At 40.7% G+C, this 22,719-nt stretch overlaps 1 protein-coding gene across 2 annotated transcripts in view; it reads right to left on the bottom strand.

Annotated features, from left to right (window-relative positions):
* The window catches only part of DGCR2 (DiGeorge syndrome critical region gene 2), a 40,359-nt gene continuing 17,640 nt past the window's right edge, over window positions 1-22,719 (bottom strand). The window contains exons 2-10 of one of the 2 annotated variants that reach the window (XM_065033115.1): window positions 21,870-21,992; window positions 14,367-14,492; window positions 13,172-13,391; window positions 12,144-12,220; window positions 9,652-9,828; window positions 8,200-8,403; window positions 4,121-4,273; window positions 3,219-3,455; window positions 1-2,440 (exon numbers count right to left, since the gene is read on the bottom strand). In XM_065033115.1, the coding sequence (XP_064889187.1) occupies window positions 2,199-2,440; window positions 3,219-3,455; window positions 4,121-4,273; window positions 8,200-8,403; window positions 9,652-9,828; window positions 12,144-12,220; window positions 13,172-13,391; window positions 14,367-14,492; window positions 21,870-21,992 (1,559 nt within the window). In that variant the 3' untranslated portion in view covers window positions 1-2,198. The remainder of the gene's footprint in view (window positions 2,441-3,218; window positions 3,456-4,120; window positions 4,274-8,199; window positions 8,404-9,651; window positions 9,829-12,143; window positions 12,221-13,171; window positions 13,392-14,366; window positions 14,493-21,869; window positions 21,993-22,719) is intronic. The other variant, XM_065033116.1, reaches the window with a different exon arrangement.

Below are 22,719 nucleotides of genomic sequence, written 5' to 3'. Positions count from 1 at the left end.
TAAAACGTATGAGTGTGCTCAAAAATGCACAAAACCCGCTTTATTTTCATACTTCAGAAACGCTCAATCACTTGTACGTGTGGTTCTGACTACTGCTATCCATCCACTTCACGAGACCAGGACTCGAACTCGCAGGAGGAGCCGGTGGGAGCTCCTGCGGGGTGGAGAATGGCTCCTCTGTGCCGGTACCGCTGCGGCCGGAGCGGGAGCAGGACGCGGCGGCGGTTCGGCTCCAGGCGGAGAGGCTTCCTAGCAGCAATTCCTCCCACTCGTGTGCCAGCAGTGCGGCCCAGAACCGTGATTCACACTCTCCGATGGATTCAAGATTGTTAGCAAGTATCTGGATGTCAAAACACCAGATAGGATCTCAATAACGAAATTCAGTTTTCTGTACAAAAGGAGTTGAATTGTCAAGACCAATCCCCACGTACAGTATAAGCCTATAGGCAAGACACAGAATAGAAAGTAGCAGCATTTTCAATGGGGAAAGAGTCAGCTGCACTGGGAAACCACAACCGTGGGTTAGGATTTGTCATACAAGTACGATTTCTCATCATTCCTAGAAAAATAGATCACATACACACCCCCATACAGTGTTTTCTTCCTGTCCCTCTAGGCTTGTACCCTTCATAAGGTAACAGGAGAACACTCACAAAGAGCTTTCTTTACAAATTCCTTATAATTCACCTCATTTGCTGACTGCTGCAGTAAGTCAGGGAGAAGCAGAGGCAAAAGGAGGATGGGGGAAAAGGGTAAATTATTTGTATGCTGAAATCCGAACTTAAATTTAAAATCACCTGTAAAGATTATTTTGCACTCATTATCAAAACCAACAATGCTTGACTTTGGTTTTAGTGTGGGAGCAAATGAATCTGCTTGCCATCTGTAAATTAACGTAAAGAGTTCAATCTGAGGGGGAAATTTAGGATGACATATCAGACTGAAGCAAACTGCTTTATTGATTTAAGTACACTAACCTCATTATAACCCCTCATGGGACCTGAATAAATGGTTTGTGGAGCACAGGGGAAATCCCTAGAATAGGGCTGGCAATTTATGGGACTCAGATAAGGAACAAGAGTCCAATTAGAATTAAACATCATGTATAGTGCATGTTGATAACTGTTTTAAATGGTATTTGTAGAACTGTAAAGAAGCAAAATAGAGGTGAGGGAACACACTTACATGCTAAATATAGCATGCAATAAGAAAAGCAAGAACAATGGTCTTCTATCCAGGCCAGTCCTGTGCAACTGCTCACCATAAAAGAGTTAAGCTACAAAGAAAAACACCTCAGTCTTCCTTATAGGATTATAAGAAACAAGGGCTTCATATGGTGAAGTCAGACGGCACCCACGTTAATTGCTCCCGTCTCTTCCCTAAAGTACTACCTAACACATACGAGGATTCTACTGAAGGGATACAAGCATTACACAGACCTCATTTTCTTTATGGGCCAGAAGTTTACACAACAATAAAAGATTTTGCAGCTACCAACAAATAATTGCAATTGCAAATCCCAGTTTTCTTAGTACCCACTTGTAACCTATTGCGTAGATCATCCATCCTCCAGTCCCCTATGGCGTTCTGAAACAGCAGGGCAGATCAAAACATGCAAATGTTTTACACTGTGTAGCTCTTACTTGGTGGCAAGTGTTTTAGCTCCTCAGTGTTCCCGCTCTGTAAAACAGGCCCCCAGCCCCTTCCCCTGCAGTTCTGTCATCTCTGCTCTGTCCAAGTGTAGCACTGAAGCAAAAGAGAAAGCAATTGATTGAATGGTGACTGCTCCCGCCCTCCTTTTCCGTCGTCTGTTCCCTGTATCCAGTGGTATCCAGCCAAATCCAAGCAGCTTTTTTCTGGTGTCGATTTTGTTTTCTCTCAGGTTAAGGAAAAAAAAAATAATAAACAACACTACCCATACTTTTCACCTCCTTAGAAGTCAAAGGGATTCTCTGCACTCTTTTCCACTGCCAATGGAAAAAAAGAGCAGTTATACAATCCATATTTACAAGACAAACCAATTAGTGAATGAATAACGACAGCCAAAAAACGAGAGGCACAATCCTAACCTAGAACATAAAAGCAGTGTTCAAAAAACAAAGTGGAGATTCCTTCTGAAGTTCAAACCACGGATTAGTGTTTGTCTGTGCAAACAGTTGCTAAAACTATTTCTGACTGGCAGTCAGCTTTTTACTCCTTTATACAATGGTATTGAGAGAACAGTGGCTGTGACGGCTGCCCATGAGAGTTTCTGCCGGTGCGTTGTCATTTCGCGGTGTGTCGGGAGGGACAAGAAAGGTGCTGCTGTCAGCAGAGTCTTCCAGCTCCACTGGAGAAGGACCAACCGAGGGAGGAAGCGATCCCTCGGTGAGCTGTGGGGATACATCACAGTTTCCTAGTGACGGAGGACTGCTTTGCACAGTCTGAGAAAGAACTCCATCTGCACAGGACAAAAAAAAGAGCAGAATTAGAATGTGAAGTATATCATTTCACATTCCCAAATAGATTTACGATCTGTATTTCTGGAAGCTCAGAGTTTTTCTTGGTTTTGCATTAATGCACAAAGAGATGACACTGCAAAAGAGGAAAATTATACAGTGAAAATAAAACTTCAATATATAAATAAGATACTTGCACTAATCAGGCCCACTTATCTTGTGAGATATGCTGCTGTAAAATCCCAGACTGGAATGATTTCTACAGTATGTGAATACCACAGCTGCAAAACTGAAGAGCACTGGGTGAATCATTAGAAAGTGATATTTTTGGTCAATTTTTGGAGAGTGTGGGTGGGGAAGTGGGGAGGAGAGAAGACACTGGATATATCTTATTCAAAATCTCCTGTACTTGATATTTGTTCTACTTTTAATACCAATCTCTACAGACTTATCTCCAAACACCAAAAAAGGTATCAGCGTAGTGGAAATTAGGTAACCAGGTAACCCATCCAAGGTTAAGGGTTGGAAATAGGTATGGTCTAAGACTTAAACTGCTTGCAGCATGGATTCAACTTGTAATTTAGGTGATCCAAAGAACCTTCGGAAAGAGGCAAGCTTACTGATACATTTCAACAAAAGACTTTTCCATCACAGAAACAGGAAATTTATCACAAAATATTTTCCCATCACAATCACTAAAACATGCAATTATAGCTAAAAAAAAATCTAGCCAAAATGAAAAAAGAGGAAAAAAAAATAGATAAGTTATGGCCTGCATACCTGGAGTGGAACAAAGGATACTGTCTGGATTGACAGAAGCTTCATAAGGAGGAGGTGGGTCATCTGGATGTTGAATATCTGGATACTTGTAAGCAGTATAGGGTGGAGGCGGATCATGGAAGTGAAAGGCCCCACCTTCCCCGTCATCTGAAAGATGCAGTGGAGTAAGGCCAGTTCCAAAACCATCGGGACCATAATCAAAACCAGGCATCCTGCGGCCCAAGTTAAAATGGTGCACTGTTTCAAGAGAAGAAAAAGAAGTGACTTGATCCCATGCTTTCTTCAATTTAAGGCAGGTCTCAACACCTTTTTCCACTTTCCACACCCAAGGGAGTCATGTCTCCTGAAGAGCTAAAAAAGTCAACATAACCTACACAAGTAACTGCAGTTACACCACGATACCCAGGCCCACCAGCTCCTAGACTGTTTGTCCTGCACCGCATCTAAATTGGAATCTAACCTCTTCAAACTAAGGAGATCATTCACACATAGAAGGTATTTCAGATTTGGACCACATAAGACAAAACATGTTTTTCCATTATTAGCTGAAAAAGTTCAAGGAACCAAAACACACACACAGAGGCACAGTTAAGTGAGACCATTAAATTTCTCATCTTTACTCACATCAATCTGTCAGTAATAAGCACGAGGCACAAGATAAGCATTGATTGATAAAACAGTTTCTTTTCTGAATGTGGAGTGGTTCAGAGAACCAAAGCTTGTACAAATCATGACCAGTTCAGGCAGCCAGTGCAAAGCTACATTTGGGTACAGCACTGACTAGAATCTATAACCAGACTTCTGATGATGTTTTGCACAGTTTTGTATTTCTTCTGCTCTCTTCATTCTGAAGCAAAATACGCTACTTAGATAAGGACTCTTTACAGATACAGGCTACTTACAATTTGCTCCAATCAAAGACTCTATGCGCTCTCTTCGCCTCTGGCGTAGCCGGTGGACCATGAAAAGCAGCAGAGAGAGGATGAGGAAGGAGGAAATGCAGCTAACGATCAGACGCATTCCGCCAGCCATTGAATCAAACAAACTGTTGCCATCTGTGACAAAAAATATAAAAGAAGCCTGTTACTGTTGCTCAAGACTCATTTTTCTTGATGTTCTTTTGTCAGTAACAGAGAGATGAATGCAGAGTGGAGATTCAATGGCCTGGTTTAATACTTCCCTGTATTTCAAAAACGCAAGAAAATTATGATTCATCAGATGATTTATCTGTTTATTGCAAGAAAATCTAAATGTTTCTAAAAATACCTTAATCAGCAAAAGAACAAAATGCTGAAGGCTTCAGGTCCCTGAAAACGGGCAAAAGGAAAGGTTAATGGCATTTTGCAGAGCTGCTTGTCTCCCTGGCATGGCTGATGACGTTACACTAAAGAGGATGGCAACCCTTCTTCTGTGTGACTTCTGGACATCTTCACTTTTAGATTTCCAACAACAAAATCTCTAAACGTTGTCATGATCACCAAGATGTGGTCAGCTGAACTCCATATACCACTGGTTCGTTGGTGAGCGCCACTAAGTGACAGGAACTAAAAATACTTTAAAAAGGTGGATCAACATGATAATCATCTTTCAGGAACTGAAGAGATTAAGATAAACAGGAATCAAATATTTTTCCTAGAGTCACATAGAAAGCAAGTGGCAGAACATGAAACATACCCAGGAGCTCAGGACTTTGAGAGCTCGATACCATTGCTAACCAGATCCAGACTTGGAAGACTGTTGCGAGCGAATTATCACTGTTCTACCAGTGTCAGATATGAGGGGTATTAATTTTTCAGAATTCAGCTAATCACACTTGGTTATGCTTAAGTAGCACATGTACATACAGATGCTTTACACAAACAAAAAATTACCTAAAAATGCCCACGCTGTGTTCTTTGCACTAATCTCCCATTGAAGAGCTCTGAACGAGACACGCACCCAGGTCAGGCGTGGACAAGAAACAGACGAAGTGGCTGCACATCCTTGTCCCCTATGGCTACTGGACGCGAGCGCTCGCAGGTCGGGAGCCCTGTCCCAGCCGCTGCAGGGCACCGCACCTCGCGGAGCAACCAGCTGGGTCCCAGCACCTGTCCCTGCTGCGCCCACACGGCTGTGGGAGCTCTCAGCGCTTTTCCTTTCACTAACAGCAGCTGGATCAAAGATTCCTTACAAAAGCAAGTTAAAAGCCTCGAAAAAACTGTAAGTACTGACTTGCTACAAATGCTAGTAACAGAAAAATACACCTAATTTATACATTGTTAATGTAAATGGCTAACAGGCTGGTATTTATTATATAACACATTCTTGGCAACAAGAGGTTCATTTAATAGTGCACTATGCACAGAGCTCGCATATCACCACCTCTCCAACGCAGCTGTGCGGTACCGAAGCCTCGGTGCTGTCGGACCTTCCAGCAGCTCTGACTGTCAGAGCTGAACCCGCTGCGGTCACACACCTTCCAACCAACACACCACACACCTGCCGCGGCTGCTCCTCCGCTTTATGGCAATGCCGACTCCATGATCATCAAAAATTAGTGCTAATAACTGCCTTAAATACAGTGGCTGAAGTGAAACATCCACACAGGCAAGTGTGACAAAACCTTGCATGCAGAAAGCATGACTTCCACATATTCTCTTCAGGCCAGGTACAACTGCAATTCTTGGACCTTCTGGGATGACCTGAGCCTCTATCCCCCTGCTCCCAGCCTCCGAGAGCTCCCAGCCGTCAACATGTTTGCCTGGATAAACCACTGTCCAGTAAAGTCCTAGATTACAAAAAAAGACAAAGACCCAGCTTGTACAGAACAAGATAAGTCATCACAGAGACTTCCAAGCCACGTAAATACAAATGGATTATTTCAGAAAGGTTGTTTTACACCCAGTACAGTAGCAATACTCTGTTAACTGCACCGGTTTAGTCACCAGAAAAGCTTCTGCACCATCAGCTCTTTCAAAGTGTTTTATTTCTTTTATTACCTTTCCACAAATAAGAGTTGCAGGTCTGTCTAAACAAGAACCACACAGAAAAATTATTTTCTACCACATCCATGGAGCAGCAATAGACAGACTACCTCAGTTTCAGCGTTAGAACATGAAAGGTTTTCCTCTGCTATTTATCTTCAACTAAATGAGGAGAAGCATCTTTCAAGGGAGTATAGCTGTGATTGCTCAGCTTACTCCTACCACTGAAAAATTCCCCCACTACCAAGTCCTTGAGTAATATTCGTTATCCACTTGTAATCATCGCTCACCCACTCACACTGCGAGAGCTGATTACCTGCCAACCCAACAGCAGGATTTATTTCCCTGCAGTCTCTCCTTGGGTGATTAATTTAGTTACTGTTGATTAGTAAACTGTTTTCTTTCCTTTGCAACAGAGCTTAGGGAAGATATATGTAAGAACTGGACAAAGATAAATACATGCTGATTAAAGGAAGTAATTCATTAATTTTGTCATCTGGAATAGTCATTTATAAACACCCAGAAGGAAAACTGAAATGCTTAATTTAAAAATTTCGCTGTTTATCACTAGCTGAAGTAAGTTCATTACGAAGGAGGTTTGACAACTGCTTGATGATTCCTCTCTCAAATACTAAGTTACTAAAAAAAAACCAGAACACTTCAGGCAAGAGTGTAATGAAACAGTCTTATTTAGCATCAGGACAGAAAGAAGAGCTTAAGGATCAGAAAGGATGTGATAAAATACACTCTTCAAATCAGTATTCATGAAATAGTTAAGACCCACAGCAATAAGCAAGGATTAAAAAACACGGCATGAGGTTATCCCAGGTCATCTTATCCCATCTTCTGGATGATGCTTTGCTGACACTGCTTCTGAAGATAAAAAAAGTGAAGGCAAAGTCCTAGCTTTTTGCCCATTTTTTTCACTGACCAACCTGCAAGACGAGTTATGAACATCTGTTAAGCTTAACCCTCAGAACAAATGTGAATGACAGGAAGAAGGAGCCAGTGGCTTTTAATGATTAACTTCTGTAGTTAAGACAAATACAAAAGACTGCAAATTTGGAAGCCAATAAGCACCGCTCTTTTGTAACAGACTAAAATAGAAGCCTCCCATGGGAAGAGTTGACCTGTGTTTTCCATGGGAGTTCAGAACAACAGTTTCTTAGTGTACTTAGGTAAGATTAGTTATTTTAAAATACCTGGTAATAACAGTATCACAGGATGGTTGAGGTTGAAAGGGACGTCCCGAGATCATCTAGTCCAACCCCTGCTCGAGCAGCGTCAGACGGAGCTGGTTGCCCAGGACAGAGTCCAATCGGGTGTTGAACATCCCCACAGATGGAGACACCACGAGCAATCTGCTCCAGGATCCAAACATCCTCACAGTAGATTCCAAGTAGGATATATATTTCTTTTCACAAGTCTCTTTACATGAAAATAACCGCTCTCCCCAAATCTACATCCCCAAATGGTGACTGACATACAGTTCAGAGTCAACCAAAGACTTTACTGATCCAAAACAAGACACTGCACTGAGATGCCAAATCCAATAAGGCTACATGTCTGGATTGTTACTAAAACCCTGTACAATTCATAAACTTTGTTTCCCACGTGATCCCTGCACGCAAATTTCCTCACACATAAATTCTCATGTCCACAAAAAGATGCTTAATTAGTGCTCAAGAGAAAAGTCCTTTCTTTTCATGACAACTAAATATGACAAAGGAACAATGCAAGATGCTCTACTAAAAATCCACAGTAGTGCCAACCTCCACAGAGAAAATAAGCTGATGCTTCTCCTTTATCAGTAGCATCAAGCATGACTAATTATATCTAGCCACAGTCTGAAGTGTTTCATTTCCTATGATTTGAGATTTTTCCCCACAGGGGGGCTGTATCCAGCAATGTCAATGAATTGAAAGGATGCATCATTTCAAACAAAGTTATACCCAAAGATAACCAAATTGAGCACTGAACTCATTTTCCTTGACAAAACTGTAACAGTCAGCTCTTACCTGGGTCTAAACACGTGAATTTGCAGCACTCCTTAGGGTCTTTGCGATACTGCTGACACCCCTGGGGCCGTTCACACAAAGCAGCCACACACATCTCAGCTTCACCGTTGTGACACGTGCAGCTCAAACAGGGATCATTCCCTTTTGGAGTGAAGTAGTAGCCTTCATCGACAATGTTGTCTTTGATATCAACGCAAGTCTGGCCTAGAACAGAAGCACACATCAATATCCAGGTGTCTGTGAGCGTGCCAGACAGGAGTCCAGTTTATTCTGTTACATTAAGCGACTTGTAAACATAAGCAGACCGTGAGTTAGAAGTCACAACTTTGCATTAAAGCAACTTTGAAAAGGGATCTCCAAGGAGTGGGGAAGATAATGGATATTCTGGAGGCATGCAGGGATGATTTACTGCTCCACACTGACACAGTGAGCTCTAAGTATTTAATGGAACTGACACACTTTCAGGCATTCTCTCTGAGACACAGAGAAGCAAGTGGTCTGAGAAGTCTGAGCATCATTGTCACGCCTGCTGCAGCTCCCTCTGTCTCTCCTGGCACTTAGGAAAAGCTGGATCTTCTCTGGACCAAACCAGAGGGACGCTGAGGAGATGACCAAAAAGGTCATCTTTTGATCATCATTTTGACCAAACACATGTCCTTCAACACCAGACTCCAAGACTTTAATACATCTCAGGGCAGACAAGGCAACCTCCTGTCTTCCTAATTGTGGATATTTCAGGTGCAAAAGCAGGCAAAGAAGGGCTGATTGCTCCTCCCTGGCCATTCTGCAAGTCTTTCTCCTGCTTTAAAGAAAAAGCAAACTAGAAAAACTTCAAGAACTGCAGTAAAAGTTCAACAACTTCTTCTTGTAAAGCAGCACCATCTATATCCGGTATCTTAAATATCACCTGAAAATACTGCCAAGAAGTATTTTCCCTCTGTTGCTATAAAGCCTTTGGGAGTAAAGACATGCAAGATACAGAATAAAAGCTCTTTTTTTGCCTACTTTAAGTCAGTAGCTCCACTTGCCTTTTTTTTCCCCTCACAGTTCCAATAACCAGCTGGAAATAATTCAACAGAAGTTGCAATATTCAAAATAAAGCAAAAATAAGTTTTTCCTCATTTTCACGTGTAATTAATAATTTAAGAGTGATGGTTACTAATAAGGCCTGTTTTTTTTTTTTTTAACCTTTTTTTCCAAGCATACTTTATTTTGGGGCTGATATAGCTGCTTAATAATAATTTTTTAGTGAAAATCTTCACTGTGGCTGACAACCACACATTACGATGCTCTTATTTATTTAAACCAGGCAGAAATTTAACTTCCCTCCACCCCCATTTTTTTTAATTAATTGGGCAAAACGTAGAAAGGATAACTAACCAATTTCCCTGTATTTGTTATAAGCACATTTAGACATGCAATATAGCTTACACTAAACTAAACCAAACTTACTCCTTTTGCAGAGGAATGAAGATTTCTCATAGCAGTTCTCAGCGTACCAGCTGTGTAAACCGTGGTGCCGAAGGGTAGGAAAATGGAAACACTGAAGCTGGGCACAAAGGACGTTTTCATTTTCAGACATAGCCGTACCAAAGATAGGGTCAGGGGGTAAAAATACTTCTGAAGAGCCTAGAAAAAGATGCACTGGTATAAGCAGCCTGCGGGTATGCAAAGCTTTAGCAAAGCCCTGTAACGTCACTCATTCCATGCACACCAACTCTACTACACGGCTACTGTCCTCCAGCTTTAGCTTCCATTAGCAACATCCCCCCAGGGGAAGGCGAACGCAAGAGGTGACTCACAGAGAGAAGAGGCTGCTGTTTGCAGAGTACTGGGTAATTTTGCCATTCTGTACCAGGAGGAGTGATGATGTTCTGATATCTCTACAAGTGCCGCTTTCCACAGTCCCAAGAGGTTTACCTGACAGCAATCACACGCCCCTTCAAACAGCGCTGAGCTTGGTCACGCTCGCTACCAGCGGAGCAAGAACCCACAGCGATCTTGTACTTGGTACCCCGAGCACCTACCAGTGCTTCCAAAGATGTACGTACACACAAAGATGTGCACACACCTATGTGCATGCGCCTATCCTGCGCAGCAGCACATTTTATACAAAGCCTGTTTTCCAAATCTGTGTGCCTAAGCATTGATTTTTAACATCTCTTGCAGTTAGCATATTAGTCTTCTCACATACTGTTAGGTATGATTTTTGTTTCCTTAAATTTTTAAAATGCAACTAAGTTCTGCTATCATTTTTGAGGGCTTACATTCCACATCTCCCAATAACGAATTAAAATGTCCGAGCTGTAAGACCCTAAATCACTTTTCAAACAGATTCTAGGAATTCAAAGTCTGCCTCACTACAAGTCAACGAAGCTTAAGTAAAGATTTCAGAAGCTACTGAATGTTACCCTGTACTACTATGTACTTTATTTCATATAGGTATCCCTTTATTATATAGAAAGCTTGCAAACAAAAGAACACATGGTATTGAGAAGGCTTAAATTTATATCATGCATCAAATCATATAAGACTTAGGATAAAGAGAGGCATCATGTTTTCTCTATCATTACCACCACCCTGGCTGTAAACCACCTGTCAGCAGATGGCAGCACAGTCAACCTTCCAAAGATCAAATAAAGGTCCTTTTAAGGAGAATGAATGTTTTTCGGGTTTTGTATGTTGTTGGTGTTTGGGGTTTGTTTGTTTTTCCTTGGGTTTCACAGGGAAAACCTATCTATATAAACACTGTTGTCCAGCCCAGAAATCCCTATTAGCAGAAAAAGTTGGACTTTCCTCCCTCCCTTTCCCCTGCTGTCCAAAAACATCTTTATGTACTTTAAGAACTAATGAAAATGTTCCTGCCTCCACAAAAAGAAGCAGTTTGCTATGAATATTCAGTCAACTCTGCTCACTCAAATGACAAAAGAAAACAATATTTTTGTGCATGGTAGCACAGTAAGCAAGTACCGTCAGTAGAAAGCTCTGCTGGGTTCTACTGCTCACGTGTCAAAGAAGTATTTTCCAAGACCCAACCATTTAACAAAACTCTGTTTATAATTATATATTTTTACCAAATGGAAAGTTTTCCTTCCAGATTTTCCATTACTGAAAATCGTATATAAGAAGGAAACAATTAGTTTTTAATTGCTACGCTGGAATTTACAGGATTGATGCTTAAAAAAAGCCCTTTGTTTTAAATTTTCCATTACCTAAACCAATACAGCATTAAGACATTCAATTCTACACATAAGAGTCCATATAACAACTTCAAGATTAACTAATCCCTCAGCTGAATTACTTAAAATAAAAGGCAGAGACCATAACTTTGCATTTTCAGCAGAGGGAGCTGCTTGTTTTGCAATTGAAATAGTTCAGCCAGGGATGCTGATCAGATTAATGTTCAGTTTTTCATGTAAACTGTGATTTATTTCTGTGATTATTTTATCTTGGTTTAAGTAAACTAACTGAAGTACTTTAGAATGAAAAAATCTAGGTAGTTCTGCAAAATTAAAGACTTCTTTTTTAACTATATAAAAAGCTACCAATTATTAAAAAGCTAAAACCCCCAAATATCCTACACTAATCTGTGCAAATACTAGAATCAGGAATCAGCAGCTCACCTAGGCATTCACCAAAAAGAATGAGAAACCGGAGTCATTTCCCTTTCCTCGGCTTAATCAAGAAGAAAGCCCAAATAAATTGAAAAACGTGTTCTTTCCACAAAACATCAACGTGAAATACTGTGAAATTCTTACACTTGAAAATAAGGCATGTGTATCGAGTATTAAACTCTTCTGTTTCGGTACTGTAAAGCAAAGCAGCTTCCCTACACTATTTCAACACTATCACTGAAAGAAGTTATGTTGTTCTTGCAAATAATATTCAAGTTTTAAGACAGTTTCCATGGGCCATTTAACTATGCAATAATTGGAGCAGCCTACCTTTATAAGCTACTTCCCAGTGCCCTTCTAGAGAGTGATTCCTATTGGTGATCACGTACTGATATCCAACCCAGAACCTATCAAAAAAATTCAGTTACATTCTAAACATACAAGCCAAAAACATACTAACAAATTAAATTACACAGAACCTTCCAATATCTTTATAGCTAAAAACTAACTTTCAAAACATTCTGATGATTTTTTTCCTAACATTTCTGCCCATACGTTGGCAATGTACAGAGACACTTCAGTTTAGGAACAGAGGAAACACTTGACAGTTTCCTGTTTACAAATGATAACTCATTGTGTCTTTTATTTCTACTCATAATAAGCACCTCATTGTGTTGTTATGGCAGCACTTCAGCATCTCAAACCCAAAAACCACACAAAACAATCCAGAAGTCAAATCTTTCATAAACATACACAACTTATGTTCTGGACCAAACCACCCAACTCTGCAGAGACAGAGAGACACTATTAGTGAACCACTGCTGCTGGTCTGCCACAGCAGCCCACGAGATGACAAAAAACTTGCAGGCAAAAAAAAAGGGATTATGTTTGTTGTGAACTAACAGAATGAAATATATAAAGCCACCGGAACATAGTTCTTACAACTCAAAACGGTTCTTACTTCATTCTTATCTCAAACTTGCAGTCTTTATTGTGGCTATCGGTACTTAGTGGAAAAAAAATTATATTGAAAAATTTCAAGATATATTATTTCTATACGAGGTGACGCAGCGGTAGGTCATTGCAAAATCCATCTTCCCTGTTGCAATTCGAGAATACTAGTACGTTGCTGAGACAGCCTGAATATAAAAAGACTCTACTGATATGCAGCCTATCTATTAATGTTAATTAAAACATAAAATACAGATAGCCATGGCCAGTCAAACAGCATGCTCGTACTGGGTAATTAACCTGAAGTTAATTTTACCATTACATCTTCTAAGCAAATGGAACTAACAGTATTTGTCTCACAGAGAAACCCTTTCATGTAACACGAGATCTCTGTCCTTCCTGCTCACCTGCGCTGGTCCTTCCTCACAAATGTTTTTTCTTCCAAGTCCCACTCCTGTGCCAGGATGAACCTCAGCTCCTGGTCCGCAGTGAAGGTGGCGAGGGACCCGTTCACCCGCTGACATGTCTGCACGGCGTCCCAGTAGTTCTCCCCGTTCAGATACACTCGGTAACAGCTGGCTGTGCCCTCATAGTGGTGCCATCCTGTTGGGCACTTTCCTAGGAAACATGAAGAATAGAAGGGAAACCATTCCCCCCAAATTAGGATCTTAAAGATGATGCATCCTCACCAGTTTATGACAAGGCAATGCATAATCACTTGGACATGCACACACAACATACTGTATATACTTCAGCTCACCAGCAGGAGGTGCATGCATTACAGATCACAGAAGATTTACTTGATGACAGCTTTTGATAAAGGAAATTTTTAAAAGATTTCTTTAAAAAGATGCAACAGCTAGTAATGTTTCATTGCACTATGACAGCCCTTAAAGTCTTTAATTCAGACTGATGATCTACTGTGGAAGATACTGCCCTGCACATCTTTACAAATCCAATCAGTTCGATCAATCCAAGTCACAACAAGCAGCAAGAAGCATGCAGGAAAAACCAGAGGTGGCCAATTTAATGATTCTTTCTTTCCATTAGGTGGTTAGCAATACGCCCAACTTCCTGTGAAGTTTTCAGCCTACTTTTACATACAGTCTCAGCAGTATTCACATAATCCTGCTCCCACGGTCAGTCACTAACGACATGGGGGTTCTGGGGCAATTGTTGTTTGCTTTGAAAAGACATCGCTGCAAAGTGGATCTTTAGGAAATAAGAAGGTGATGCTGTGAACTGCTCTCTCTGCTAGACTATCGCCCCTGCTAAAGGCTGAAACCATCACTTAAACCATAGGCCCAGTTTTCTGTAATTGCAATGAGTTATAACAGAAAATTGCAACTCTGGTTTCAGAAGAGTAGGATTACTACGGGCATAGAGTTCTTTTTAATATATTGGCCTCCTATATAAACTATGCAATATAAAGGGACATATATAAATCTACAAAAACCTTAAAATGCACTGCACACGAATAAAAACTGGTCAAAAAGCCATGCAGGAGAAAAATATATTAATTTCTCCTTAAAAGAAAAATTAGTCTAAATTGCTAAATTAATTATCACAAAGATGGCCCAGATTTCCCAGTCTGCAACTTACTGCTAAAGCGGACAGGCTGTGCCACATTGACAGTGTGAAAGCGGGTTGTCTCCCCTCCTCTCCCTCGATTGTGCCTGGAGTCCACATTCTCCTTCCCATGGTAAGTTCGTTGGTCCCCTGTCAAGCCTGGGGACCAGAAGGAACAGTCAGTACTGGCCAAAGTTGCAAGCCAAGGCAGATTTCATTTTATTAACCTTTCTCTGTGTTTTCATTTAAGACCTATATGATAAGTAACAGTCAGGGAAACAAAGATGGTATATCCCTGCAATAACCGCTTGGTCATTTTACACAGTACATAACAGAAATACTTAAAACTGAAAAGAACCAACAAGCCATTACACAAGTCTTGCAGAGCAAGCTAAATATTCTGGCAGATTCCCAACAGCCTGCAGTTGTACACAGGACTCGGTGTTCATCATTTCAGTTGCTGCAGCAAATGCATCATCCCCAGTGCATTTTATCTGCTCCTGTTTACAGAACTACCCACTCTCCAGCTGCTTCATTTCTCGGTTGTGTTCTCAAGGATATAAGACAACTTCTCCAATATATTTTCCAACACATTCTCCAAGATCTAGGACAAAATTAAAACCAGGAAAGGAAACCTATCTTCAGCCAGAACAACAAGGTTTTTCATTCACTCTCAACCTTCTAAAGGAAACATTAGTTCATTATTTTTGAAACAAAAAACAAACACCCCCTCATCTCAGTGTCAGGGCTTCTAATGGGTGTATGTGACAACTGGATTCAATAACTTAGGAAGAACATGTCATCCCAGAGAAGGAGCTGGGGGGCTCCACATGACTACAGGAGTCCAGGAGGAACACACAGCTCAGGAGACGCTGCAGGATGGGCCACAGCCAGAAACACCAGCAAGATCAGAAGTAGGAGGGCTGGCATGGTGGTGGGGAGAAACCTTTGAGAAAGACAGAGATGAGCACTGAGAAAGATTCATCTGGAAACAAGGGATTAACCTTAGAGAAAAAATGAACGCAGGAAGGTAAGCATTAGAAATATCTACTAGTATGTTATGTAATACTACTAGATGTTACTAAAGGTAATGGAGTTTAACCAACACAAAGAGCTATGTAGACATTCATCTCTATATTAAAAAAGATCAGCTTATTTTCCTTTAAAGCTGATTAGCTCTGTTCAGGCCAGCTAAACCAAATAAACAGTCCCAAATACAGAGGAGCCACACAGTTATCTTCAATAGGTTTAACTACATCTGTTTGAAATGTGTTCAAAACTATGCCAATAAAACTTCCTCCTTTCAGACCATCTTTCAAATGCAAGAAGTCCTCAGCAATTTCATGATAATTTAAACCCAGAGCTGGAGACTATTTGGTGTATTACCCGGTGGGAAAGGCGCACCATCAAAAAACGCATTCCTTGGAACAACGTGTTAGCACTGAGGAGCAAAAGAAAAATATCAGTAACTGGAGCCCAGGAACAGCAGAACAGCTTTGCATTTATCTGCCTCTAGCAGACCGAGTTTGCCCTGGGCTAATGGGATAAGCAAGGGATATTTAATTATCACATTATCCCAGGAATTACATGTCTATAGAGATCGCCCATTAAGAAATGGCTGTGCATAATACACTCACATGACACTACAGGAATAAAGCAGTGGTTCTGCTGTTCAATATTAGAATACACTATTTATCACAGGCAAGAAGTTACTGCCAAGAAATTCAGTTAGTGTGCATTTCAAAGGACACGAAATGGTAAAATAATTTGACAGGGAAGATCAGTGATTATTTTTTATTACTTTAAAGGCCAATCTATTTTTAGCTTTAGAATTCGACTGTTCTTAATCCTAATGGTTCAGTAGCAGTATTTACACTACGATTTCCAGTCATACTGAGACACCAAAAAAGCCAATCTTTAATTATAGTAAGGCTTTAAAAATAATGCTAACTAATGTTGAACACTTTATCATAGATGAACTGAGTTCAGCATGGGAAGCTCTATTTTCCCATGGCATTAAATGGTAACAACTAAACCCAAAGAACCAGTAAGAACCAAACGCATGAAGAATTAGTTCCCTTTCCGAAGTGAGAGCAGATGCAACACCATATGGCTGACCTTCCTCAGCTAAACACAACGCCCACGAGGACTTAACAATTTACCTCCCCCGGGAATAAAACAGAAGTTCACAGGTTTTAACATGCGAGGTTAAGAAAGGGTTACTTGGGCTAACATCTTAAACTGACAGAAGCCGGACACCCGTCCCTTCCCCAGCAGCAGCCCCTGGACCCGGCCGGGCTGCAGAGGCAGAGCGCGGCCACACCAATCACCTCTCCTTCAACCCCAACGCTGTCGGCTGCTTAATAAATTGGAGCTCTTCAAATATCAAATTGTTTCTGTGTGACCTGAATTTTCAGTCTCCAAGAAAAGCAACCATGACAAGTGTTTCGCGAGCAGTAAGGAAAGCGACACTAACGAGCCTCTAAGTCCCTTCACTGCCATGGAAAACCACTGCAGATTCTGGTGGCAAAGGTGTAATTAGACTGGTTTGCTATTGTACTGTTCCTATACTCTGCAGAAGAATTCCCTAAGTACTTTGCTGTTCCTGCTTACCTTATAAAAATATTTTTATCTTTATAAATAAATTGTCACAGACTAGGCTTCAGGATAACAACCTAAGCCAGAAGTTCACAACCTAACCACATTTGAGTGTTTCAAAATGAAAAAGCCATAATTCTGACGGCATACATGCTTAATATTCTGAAAGTGATCAAAACCGAAGCAGTGCAAATGGAACGTGAGCGGAGACCACACAGAAGTGAGGGCTGGTACCAGGGGAGGCACGAACGGGCTGGAATATACCCACGTGGAGCAGCGCTGCATGGGGAACTAACACAGCCCCGAATGCAAAACCGCGTTCGGAGGAGCTGGAAGAGAAACTGCAATGTGCCACACACAGCAAGGTCTGCTCGGCACCAAAAAAAGGGATTCGGGGAGCTGACCTGGTTTCCAGAGTTACTGTGTCACAGCTGACAGGTCACTCAAGCCAAACCCTTCACAAGGCTGCATGTACTACGTCAAATTATGTCAAAATTAAACTGCTTGTGAAGCAACCAGGTCTTGTCATATCTTACTTGTTCCAATATTTTAGTTGCTCCTGTTTGAAGACAGATTCTCAAAATTTACACAAAAAGCTGCCTTGTCCCCTAAGTGTCACATTTTCTGTCCAGCATATCGAACTTGGAAAGCTTTTAATGCCATTGCAATTTGAGAGGTGAGAGAATTTCAGGATTAAATCCAGTTTTGTGCCTAAAGATTTAGAAATCCAGTTCTGAAGTCCCCAGAGAGGAGCAATTCTTCTGAGATCAAGCAGCTCCACGCTTCGCGTTATCAATTGTATTACGCTAGAAAATAGATGCCAAGCAAGAACAGCATCCTGCTGGGCTGAGCACTATTCAAAGCCATAGACTGACAGTAAAGAGCTTATAATTTAAACACCACAGAGCAGGGTAAAAAGGATGCACCATACAGGAGTTCAGCAAGGGCTCAGAAAAGGTGTGGAAATGATCAGAAGTTTTCAGCATTATTAACCTAGCTTTAGAAAAGGAGATGTACTAAAGTGCACAAATGTCAACCAAACACAAGATCCTTGGCAAAACAAAACACGAAGCTGTTTATGTCCCCTGCAAACCAGTGTCCTGCAGCTGCTGTGTTATCAGTCACTGGCCATACCTTCAGCTGGATCCAGAAAAGACACTGAGCAGACCCAAAAATAACACAGTGTGCATGTGCTGGGGCAAGTGGCCTCCAAGTCTGCACATTTCTTCCTGATACCATATGTGGGGAAGTCCTTAATAATATTACAATGTATAAGCATACAAGATGACATTGCTCCAGATCAGCATTTACAGTTCCTAGCAAGACTGTTTCTGAAACAAATCAGGCTCCCAAGCTGATCTGATATTCTGGTAGAAGCAAAGCTGGAAATCCAATGAGCAATAAAAGGCAAACGGCAGGGCCCTTCCTTCTCATGGGTTTAAATACAGAACTTTTACAGAAGTGGAAAAGTTATGTTACTACGTTGATTACTTGTATAGAAATGTGAGAGGAAGTGAGTAGAAACAATAAATTCCAATTTGCAAGAGTCCCCGTTTAAGATATTAATGCCTGTTTCTACAGTTTCACAGAATACACCACTTTAAGAGAAACTATTTTTAGGATCAATAACTGTCGATATGGAACAGTTCACAAACTTCAAGTCTCCACTGCTTAAGTAGAAGAGAGTTGCAGGCACATGCTACATAAACCCTCCCCGCAATTTCTGGCACGCTCACAAGAACAAGCGGCCAACAGCTTTACTCTACCAGAGAGATGAACCGAGGGTAATCACTGCTGCAGATTCCACTAACATTTGTGTGCTCGTGGGGAGGGCAGGGCGAATAGCACTTTACACATCGCAAGGTTGGGACTGAAAGGAATTCTGTGTTTTAAAGGAAAATGGTCATTCTGAAAAGAGACAGTAAGAATAAAAAGAGCTATGACGACTGTCTTCAGAGAAATATATGGTCTAGCAAAAATAGGCATTTCATACACTTACTCAGAATGTCAGTGAATTAATGTCTTACCTAATTGTGCTCTGAAAAAAATGCCAGAAGAAATTATCCTAACAAAAAAGTTGTAGGGTTTGGAGTGTTTCTTGTACTTAAGACAGCATATGGTTAAGAAACTAATTTATTAATGATCCTGTTATTTTAATAGGAACTTTGTGAACACAGTGAACTAAACGGACAGTGCCAGGTAACTTACAATGGCTTTGCATTACACCTTCGGAAATACCAACATGACTAAGGAGTCACTGAAACACCTTCCTCACCACCACAAAACCCCAGTTCACCGCCACTGACCTTTTCGGAGTTGCTCACACTGGAGTGTGTCATTAGTAGAGCAAATGCTGGAAAGAAACAAGCTTCCCAACCAAATTCAGAGCCCTTTCTCGCAAGCTTTCTTTTCATGCTTCAGAGAGATTTCATGCCTTATAATTTAAAGACATTTTAATTCTCCAAGTTTCACAAGTCCAGGTGACTTCACTAACTAGTTCTTTTAGTGTTCAGTCTGCTTTTATGGAAATTAAGAACATTAATTAAAAAGTATTTAAATTTAGCTGACTCATCTCATGACTGCATCATTCACAGGTATTTTCTAAATTTAAAGCTGCATCATTCCTTGTTAATTCAATGGCCAAAAAAGAAAGTTATCACTCCTGAGTATGACTACATGCTATTATTAGTAGTAGCATTAGCTCCCCAATGAACATCTCAGAACTTAGTCTCTCCTATGACTGATACACATGTATTGCTTTCCCCAAAGTAAGAGAACTGTGCTCTTCCAAACTTATCCTCAGATCCGCTTTCATTCACGCTATTCCTTTTTATTCTCCAGCATTCCATTCACATGCACACCAGCACACCAACCTGTCCTTATCCTTGACAGTTCTGAACAACACATGCCCTTCAACATCCATTTCAGGTCACAACACTATCCCACCAGTTTTTTGTCACAGATATAACAGAGTTTTTACATCCCACGCCAGTAGTTCTTGTTCCTCTGATTTGCTGGCTACTCTCCTTGCATTACTGTGCAAAACTCACTTCTTTCACAACCACCACACCTAGCTTTCTGGCTATTTTACTGAGCACAGCCTTTTCACCAATTACTTATCCAATTACTCTTTTCATCAAGTAGAGCACTTTCCTTCTCTATGCTGTCCATCATTTTCCTCTCTGGCATTCTTTCTGTATGTATTTCTCCTCTTCCTGCACACAGACATGTTGCAATCAAGTCTCTCCTATCCATCTCCTTTTATTTCTCACACTTCTTCTCATCACATTAGGCCAGACAGTCCAGTGAGACCTAGATCCCAAACACAAAAGCAGAAGCCTATCTAGTGAGAAATGTTACTTTCATAAAACCCTCTTCCTAGCCATATATCAAATATGCTTTGTAACTCTAGTTCTTGAGTCAACATCACCTTCTTGCATCCTCCGTGCAACAACTTAAATTTCAAACCAATACAAGGTAAAAGTACTCTTTTCTGCTAATGTGCATGTTCCAATATTCCCACAACTGAAGCCTTCAGTGCTTTTTGAGTAAATCCCAACATTAACATGACTCTGCTTTCCCCAAGCCATTGACTTCCATTAATGTTCAGCACTTTACTAGGTCCTTAGTTTTTCACATTTGGCCAAAGTAAGCTAAAAAGGAAGAAGAGTAACAGCACAACTATAAAAGCATCTTTCTTTAGGACATCCACATTGTAAAGAATAACCTTAAACAGAATATCAATGGCACAGCTTAATGTTCAATATCAGAATAAACTACCCACCATTCTTCCCCCCATGCTGCAAATCTCTATCACACAAACGAGCCAAAAGCTTTCTAGAAAGAGCACTGAACACATTTTTTTAATTATTTGTGCATAACACACACTAGGGAGATGGCTAACTATAGCACAAGGTTTGAGTGTTAGATTTACTTCTCTAATTCCACTAGAAAATATGAATATTTAGAAGAGCTTGTTGCTGTAAAATACCTATAGTACTGTTTTGTAACGCTTCTCTAAAATAGCTCAAAACTCAGAATGATGACAGACTGAATGTTGTGATGGCAATGCCACCAAGTTCATGCCATTCTCTCCCAAGTAAATTAGGTAATTTAGTTCAAGCAGTTTTTGAATTTAATTTAGTTACACTGTGGAGATGAAAGTTTTCAATTATGCCACAGCTGAATTAATGATTTCAGGTTGTCCTTAGCAAAAAAACAAACTACAGGTCCCTTCACTTTCATGACACACAGAAATAGGGTTGCACTGGCCTGTTTGTCAGAATATATGGAAATGTTCAAAACTGTGAGTATATATTCATAATAAAAAAAAAAATTGTTTGCTTGTTTTTTAAAGACAGCTCAGTATGCAGTAGCTTTAGCAGAGAACCACTGCTGGTGATAAGGTCCTGACAGCATTTGATCGCAAGAGTTTGAAGAATAAATACAACCAGCTGGTTTGGCAGAACAAAGTTCTCTACTTAAGCACAAGCAGCATTAGCAGAAGAGGGAGCAATAAAACAAGCTCTCTACCTAGGTGAAGTCCAACAACATCACTCAGCACAGTTTCAGTGATACACTCATGCCACCAAAACAGTAATTCTGAATTTAACCACAGGCCTATGTGTCATTTTTGTTTAACTGCAACATGACTGTCCTTGTCATGGAAGTCTCTTTTCAGACTATGAACTCTCCTCATCCCCAGGAAACCTACTCTGACTGTACGAATGGAAGGATAATCCAGACAAGTAAAAAAAGAGTCTGTAGCATTAGTTGCACAAAAGGAAGAGAAGCCAACTCAAAGTTTGTAAATAATGCCTACAGTTTACCAAACAATCTCCACTTTCAAACAAAAACAAGCAAGCGATCTTAAACAGTCAAAATACTGTTGTAAAACAAGCTGACAGTGGGATGAGCCATCTTCTCCTCTTCCCCTACCTGGACAGTCAACTTCGTCACTCTCGTCTTCGCAGGTGGGCCACCCATCGCACTGCCAGTTGGAGGGGATGCACTGGATGGTACCGCTCCGGCACGCAAACTGCCCGGGGATGCAGCGGAGCTCTGTGAAAGAAGAAAATTCTGCTTGGTTTGAAGTGTTATTTATTTGTGCAAGTCTATACATATATTAATCATCTGTCATGTAACGTATCACTGAAGTGTAATGGACAAAACCGCAGGATAACTCAGCCTTGTTAAAAACTGCTTTGTTTCAAATCGCTTCCATGTTTTAAAGTGCGTGTTTGTGGTTTTAATAGACAGGAGGGCCGGCTGCCAGTGCTTGGGAAATAATCCTCTCTGACATCCACAGTAAAAACTTCCTGATAAAGATACCATGCGAGCAGCTATCACACAGCGCTACCCATCCACTTCTTGTGGGGCACTGAGGACTACTTGTTCACTTTACTCAGAAGCAAGGTTCAACAAAAATATGCTATGGTAATTAAGTGCTAGATTACGCAGCAAATTCAGAATCCCATTTCCATTCTAATCGCTATATATGCCAGGACCTGCTAGACTTGTGCAAATGTCCAGCCCGATTTAGAGCCATTTCACAGAACTATTTCCATATCCATGAACCTGTTTGCACTTTCTAGCTCAAGCTCTTTTGTAGAATTTTCCCATATGAACACATCCTTTACAAGAAATTGGCAATATCTGCAAACATGTAGTTCCTGCTTCTGTAAGAGTACTGCCTACTTGCCATCACACTGTCAAACCTAATTAGCATTATAAAAAGTACAACTTTTTAAAGCTTTTTTGTATCAACTCCATCTATCAAATGTCAGAA

This window comes from Columba livia, chromosome 17 (assembly GCF_036013475.1).
Source record: "Columba livia isolate bColLiv1 breed racing homer chromosome 17, bColLiv1.pat.W.v2, whole genome shotgun sequence".
Classification (NCBI taxonomy): Eukaryota; Metazoa; Chordata; class Aves; order Columbiformes; family Columbidae; genus Columba; species Columba livia.
Note: the sequence above shows the minus strand (reverse complement) of the source record. Positions and strands in the feature narration are given on the sequence as shown.